At 54.8% G+C, this 7137-nt stretch overlaps 1 protein-coding gene across 1 annotated transcript; it reads left to right on the top strand.

Moving 5' to 3' along the window:
- Positions 1-1228: 1228 nt before the first annotated feature.
- LOC129515000 (uncharacterized) lies at positions 1229-6914 on the top strand. Its single transcript, XM_055333700.1, is given in 6 exon segments — positions 1229-1603; positions 1688-1735; positions 2313-3115; positions 3117-5995; positions 5998-6078; positions 6382-6914. Coding segments are annotated over 6 exon segments (4062 nt in total). The 5' UTR covers positions 1229-1498; the 3' UTR covers positions 6528-6914.
- The last annotated feature ends 223 nt before the right edge of the window (positions 6915-7137 follow it).

Raw genomic sequence — 7137 nt, forward strand, 5'->3', positions numbered from 1 at the left:
TTGGGGGCTCGTCCGGGATCTGAGACGCCCCAGACTGAATCCTAAGACCGGTAGGAGGTAAGACCGAGCTCGCTAAATGTCATATCTGTCTCGTCCGTTTGTCTGCCTGGCCGGGTCTGTGTTGTGCCGGGTCTGTATTGTGCCTGCAGGACGCTGTACTCTGTATTCTGTGTTTGGACCAGCGGGGGAGGCAGACGTGCCCGAGACCCCTGGTCCCCCTCCGCAGTCGGACTCCGGAGTGGTCTGGAAGAGGAACGGAGCCCCGGCACTCCCTCCTCTTCGGGGAGGGTCGTGGTTCGCGACCGCTCCCGTCTGAATCTGCCGCGCCAGTCCTGTCGTTCGTGTGCGTCTGTTCGTTCCGTGTTTCTCTTCCTTTCCTGTCCTCCTCCTCACCGCTCACCCCTTCTCTACCCCCCTGGGGCAGACTGTAACCACCCCTTCAAGCCTCACTCTAGATCACTGGAAAGAAGTCGCCGGCCGGGCACACAATCTTTCGGTCGAAGTCAGAAGACGAAGATGGGTCACCTTCTGCTCCTCGGAGTGGCCGGCTTTCAACGTCGGGTGGCCCAGGAACGGAGCTTTTAATATTGACATTATCTTGCAGCCGACCTGGGATGGCTGCCAACAGCTCCCGCAGACTCTCCTCCCACGGAGGAGACAGCGCGTCTACCTCGAAGCTCGCAAAAACGTCCGGGGGCGATGGGAGGCCGACCCGGCTGCCTAATGAGATTGAGGATGTTTTCCCCTTGGTTCGCCCGACCTGGGACTACGACACTGTTGCTGGTAGGGAGCGGCTCTGTCTCTATCGCCAGGTACTCCGAGCGGGTCTCAAAGGGGCAGGCGTCGCCCCACCAATTTGGCAAAGGTACGTGCTATAGTGCAGGGAAAAGATGAGACGCCGGCAGGTTTTCTGCAGAGGTTAATGTAATTGCTAATCGGGGCTCTTTTCCTCCTCGGAGGCGGAGAGCCCGTTTGCGCAAACGTTCAATAAACCCTCTTGCTAATTGCATCTGCCTGTCTGGGGTCTGGGTCTCTGGGGCGTCCACCGGGCCACGTTGGCACCCGTGAGCCAGGGTCCAACATTTGGGGGCTCGTCCGGGATCCGAGACGCCCCAGACTCAATCCTAAGACCGGTAGGAGGTAAGACCGAGCTCGCTAAATGTCCTATCTGTCTCGTCCGTTTGTCTGACTGGCCGGGTCTGTTTTGCGCCGGGTCTGTATTGTGCCTGCAGGACGCTGTACTCTGTATTCTGTATTTGGACCAGCGGGGGAGGCAGACGTGCCCGAGACCCCTGGTCCCCCTCCGGAGTCGGACTCCGGAGTGGTCTGGAAGAGGAACGGAGCCCCGGCACTCCCTCCTCTTCGGGGAAGGTCGTGGTTCGCGACCGCTCCCATCTGAATCTGCCGCGCCAGTCCTGTCGTTCGTGTGCGTCTGTTCGTTCCGTGTTTTTCTTCCTTTCCTGTCCTCCTCCTCACCGCTCACCCCTTCTCTACACCCATGGGGCAGACTGTAACCACCCCTTTAAGCCTCACTCTAGATCACTGGAAAGAAGTCGCCGGCCGGGCACACAATCTTTCGGTCGAAGTCAGAAGACGAAGATGGGTCACCTTCTGCTCCTCAGAGTGGCCGGCTTTCAACGTCGGGTGGCCCAGGAACGGAACTTTTAATATTGATATTATCTTGCAGGTGAAGGCCCTGGTCTTCCAGCCAGGACCCAATGGACACCTCGATCAGGTGCCGTACATCATAGTATGGGAGGATCTCGCTAAGAATCCCCCCCCCTGGATAAATTGCTTTATCCCTTCTCAAGGGGGACCGGGCCCGAGACCCTCACTCCCTCCCTGCCACACTCCCCCAATTCCCCGTCCCTCCTCTCCATCCACCCTTTGCCCCCTAAAATTTCCTGAATCAAAACCTAAGGAGCCGCCTGTGCTCCCAGGGGACCAGGACAGTCTCCCTTCTCTTGGACTCCTCCCCTCCCCCTTATGCCCAACCCCCAATGCCCCGCTCGGAGGCCCCTACCTCTCCCTCCGCTCCCTCAGCTCCGTCCCCCGACTCTACGGGGGCAGAGGGGCAACCCCTCGCTTCACCCCCGCTCGCCAGTCGCCTCCGCTTTCGGCGAGAGCGCGGGGGAGAGTCGGAAGACGTCTGGACCTCCCAGGCATTTCCCCTCCGGTCAGTAGGCGGCCAGATGCAATATTGGCCGTTCTCTGCCTCGGACCTTTACAACGGGAAAACTCATAACCCCTCCTTCTCCCGAGACCCCCAGGCGCTAACCGGATTAATTGAGTCAATTCTGTTGACCCACCAGCCGACCTGGGATGACTGCCAACAGCTCCTGCAGACTCTCCTCACCACGGAGGAGAGACAGCGCGTCTACCTCGAAGCTCGGAAAAACGTCCCGGGGGCGGACGGGAGGCCGACCCAGCTGCCTAATGAGATTGAGGATGTTTTCCCCTTGGTTCGCCCGACCTGGGACTACGACACTGTTGCTGGGAGGGAGCGGCTCCGTCTCTATCGCCAGGTACTCCTAGCGGGTCTCAAAGGGGCAGGGCGTCGCCCCACCAATTTGGCAAAGGTACGTGCTATAGTGCAGGGAAAAGAGGAGACGCCGGCAGGTTTTCTGGAGAGGTTAATAGAAGGCTACCGCATGTATACTCCCTTTGACCCCTTGGCTGAAGACCGCCAACCAGATGTAATTATGTCCTTCATTGGACAGTCGGCCTCGGATATTCGTAATAAGTTACAACGGTTGGAGGGACTTCAGGGGTACACCTTACAGGACTTAGTGAAAGAGGCAGAGAAGGTTTTTAACAAGCGAGAAACCCTAGAGGAAAGGGAGGAAAGGATCCGTAAAGAGCAAGAGGAACGGGAGGATAAGAGAGATAAAAGACGTAACAAAGAGCTGACTAGGATACTGGCCACCGTAGTACAGGGCTCAGGGCAGAGTAAGTCAGGACAGAGTAGGGACCTGGGAGACAAAAGAGGACCACGGGTTGAACGAGACCAGTGTGCCTACTGCAAGGAAAAAGGACATTGGGTTAAAGATTGCCCAAGGAAGGGCCAAACGCAGGGACCTAAAAAGAAGCCCCTTCCTGTTTTGTCCCTAGAAGATGAAGATTAGGGGTGTCAGGGCCAGGAACCCCCCCCCTGAGCCTCGGATAACCCTTAAAGTGGGGGGACAGCCGGTGACCTTCCTGGTCGATACGGGAGCTCAACATTCAGTTTTAACTGAGGCAAAAGGACCCTTGAGCTCTAAAACGTCTTGGGTTCAGGGGGCAACTGGAGGCAAGTTATATCGATGGACAACCGAACGGAAGGTCCACCTGAGCACTGGGCAAGTAACGCATTCCTGCTTACTGGTCCCAGACTGCCCTTACCCTCTCCTAGGCAGAGACCTTCTTTCAAAAGTAGGGGCCCAGATACATTTTCAGCAAAAAGGGGCCACTATTACTGGTGCGGGAGGGCAGCCCCTCCAGGTACTGACCTTGCGCCTAGAGGATGAACACCGGCTGCACGAGGACTCTCCACCGCCCGTGCAGCCCCTAGATTCTGAATGGCTCACTAACTACCCTCAGGCCTGGGTGGAAACGGCCGGAATGGGACTAGCTGTAAACCAGCCGCCCATAATTATAAACTTAAAACCCTCGGCCACCCCCATATCGATCCGGCAATATTCAATGAGCAAAGAGGCCAAAGAAGGCATTCGGCCACATATACAGAGACTATTACAATTGGGCATTTTAATACCTTGCCAGTCGCCCTGGAATACTCCTCTATTACCCGTAAAAAAACCCGGCACAGGAGATTACCGGCCGGTACAAGATTTACGAGAGGTTAACTGGAGGACAGAGGACATACATCCCACGGTGCCGAATCCCTACAACTTGCTCAGCACCTTACCCCCAAGCCATGTCTGGTATACGGTGTTAGATCTAAAAGATGCATTCTTCTGCCTGAGGTTAAGCTCTCAAAGCCAGCCTATTTTTGCTTTTGAATGGAAAGATCCTGAGACGGGATTCTCAGGACAACTCACTTGGACAAGGCTGCCACAGGGATTCAAAAACTCCCCTACTTTGTTCGATGAGGCCTTGCATCGGGATTTGGCAGATTTCCGAGTTGGCCATCCGGACCTCGTCCTTCTGCAGTACGTGGATGATTTGCTCCTGGCGGCTAGGACAGAACAGGATTGTGTAAAAGGTACGGGGGCCCTGCTTGAGAGACTGGGAGAACTGGGGTATAGGGCCTCTGCCAAAAAGGCCCAAATAGGCCAGAGACAAGTGACCTATCTGGGATATCTCCTGGAAGGAGGCCAGAGGTGGCTGACGGAGAGCCGCAAAAAGGCTGTAGCCCTGATCCCAGCACCCACTAATGCCAAAGGACTACGAGAGTTCCTCGGCAGTGCTGGGTTCTGCCGCCTCTGGATACCCGGGTTTGCGGAGATGGCGGCTCCCCTATATCCTCTCACAAAATCCAACACCCCCTACCACTGAGGAAAGGAGCAGCAATTGGCTTTTGACAAAATAAAAAGGGCCTTATTGACCGCCCCTGCCCTGAGCCTCCCAGATGTAACCAAGCCTTTTACGCTATATGTTGATGAACATAATGGAATAGCAAAAGGGGTCCTAACTCAAAAACTGGGACCCTGGAAAAGGCCCGTGGCATACTTTTCAAAAAAATTAGACAGCGTGGCTGCAGGATGGCCCCCATGTCTCCGAATAATAGCGGCTGTGGCAGTCCTGGTAAAAGACTCAGACAAGTTGACTTTTGGCCAACCCCTCACTGTGGTGGCCCCCCACGCCGTAGAGACAGTCATCCGCCAGCCCCCTGATCGATGGCTCTCAAACGCCCGGGTCACCCATTATCAGGCCATGTTACTGAATTCTGAGCGGATACAGTTTGGAACGGCTACATCTCTAAACCCGGCCACCTTGCTTCCAGAAACCGAGTCCCCCTCCCTAGTAATGCATGATTGTCACCAGATCCTAGCTGAAGTCCATGGCACCAGAGGGGACTTGACGGACCAGCCTTTGCCAGATGCTGAAGCAACCTGGTACACCGATGGGAGTAGCTTTCTACGAAATGGTGAGCGTAAAGCCGGGGCAGCCGTGGTAGATGGGAAAGCTGTCATTTGGGCCAGTGCCTTAGAGCCTGGGACTTCAGCTCAAAGGGCAGAGCTTATAGCCCTAACTCAGGCCCTAAGAAAGGCTAAGGACAAAAAGGTCAACATTTATACTGACAGCAGATATGCTTTTGCAACTGCCCATGTTCATGGAGAAATATACCGTAGAAGGGGTCTCCTAACCTCAGCAGGTAAAAACATCAAAAACAGAGAAGAAATACAAGATCTTCTCCATTCCCTCTTTCTGCCGAGAAAACTGAGTATAATTCACTGTCCTGGGCATCAGCGAGGCAATGACCCAGTAGCAGAGGGGAACAGGATGGCCGATGAGACAGCACGGGCCGCTGCACTAGGCCCACAGGCCCTCTCCCTACAAGTACCAGAGGCTGTCCGGACACCGGGGCAACTCTCTCTCGAGTACTCAGACAGCGACCTAGATATCGTCCAGCAAATAGGGGCAGGATATGACGAGCAAATGAAGGTCTGGAAACACCAAGGGAAGATGGTCCTGCCCCAGAAAAGGGCCAAAGAACTGGTGACTCACCTCCACCGATGGACTCACCTCGGACACAAAAAATTAAAAGCGCTCCTCCGGAGAGAAGGTCAGACCTATTACATTCCCAAACTCCCCTCCCTGATCCAACAGGTAACCGATGCTTGTGTACCTTGTGCTAAGGTAAATACCAAACACCTCAAGATGCCTGAGGGAACCAGGATGAGGGGAGAAAGACCCGGAACTAATTGGGAAGTAGACTTCACTGAAATCAAGCCAGGTAAATATGGTAACAAGTACCTCCTAGTGTTTATAGATACCTTTTCAGGCTGGACAGAAGCTTTCCCCACCAAGCGAGAAACCGCCCAGGTGGTTGTCAAGAAAATCCTGGAAGAAATTTTCCCGCGGTTTGGACTGCCCAAGGTAATAGGGTCGGACAATGGCCCCGCCTTCGTCTCCCAGGTAAGTCAGTTGGTGGCCAGATTACTGGGGATAAATTGGAAATTACATTGTGCATACAGACCCCAGAGCTCAGGTCAGGTAGAAAGAATGAATAGAACAATTAAAGAGACCCTAACTAAATTGACATTGGAGACTGGCACTAGAGACTGGGTCCAACTCCTCCCTATGGTTCTGTTCCGAGTCCGGAACACTCCCGCGCGCCATGGGCTAACTCCTTACGAGATTCTCTATGGAGGTCCCCCACCAGTAACGGACTTACTAGATTCTGCTATTGACCCTCTTGCTAACACTCCCGGTTTACAGGACAGGCTAAAGGCGCTCCAGATTATCCAGCACCAGATCTGGAAACCCCTTGCGGCTGTCTACCGCCCCGGAGACACAACCGGCCCACACCCGTTCCAGATCGGGGACTCCGTCTACGTCAGGAGACATCAGTCCAGGACGCTTGAGCCCCGCTGGAAGGGCCCATATACTGTACTACTGACCACCCCAACCGCCTTAAAGGTAGACGGCATTGCTGCTTGGGTCCACGCCTCACACGTCAAGCGCGCCCCATCAACGAGCACCGCTGACGCCAGCCAGGACGGACCGGACGAGCCACTCCAATGGAAGCTCCACCGCACCCAAAACCCGCTCAAGATAAGACTTTCAAAAATTGTTCAATGACAGTTGTTATATTCCTACCTCTCCTAGCGCTCTTCACCTCCGCCAGAGGTGACCCTCATGCCCTCAAAAGGTTAACCTGGCAGGTACTAACGTCTGGGGGTGACGAGGTCTGGTCTATAACTAAGACCGCCCCCGTGGGAACCTGGTGGCCTGACCTATATCCTGACCTATGCAAGACCTAGAGGGATACTTCGACACCTCTAGAGCCCCTAACCAAGAAAGCCCTCCAGGGCGACTGGGATTAGACCCATGGGGAGGATGTGGCACACCTGACAGAAGGGCCATGCTAAGCACTCTTCCCTTTTATGTCTGTCCCGGGAACCACAGAGATCGCAGGCTAAATCCCACCTGTGGAGGAGGGGAATATTTTTATTGTAAAAATTGGGGGTGTGA

This window comes from Nyctereutes procyonoides, unplaced genomic scaffold (assembly GCF_905146905.1).
Source record: "Nyctereutes procyonoides isolate TBG_1078 unplaced genomic scaffold, NYPRO_anot_genome, whole genome shotgun sequence".
Lineage (NCBI taxonomy): Eukaryota > Metazoa > Chordata > Mammalia > Carnivora > Canidae > Nyctereutes > Nyctereutes procyonoides.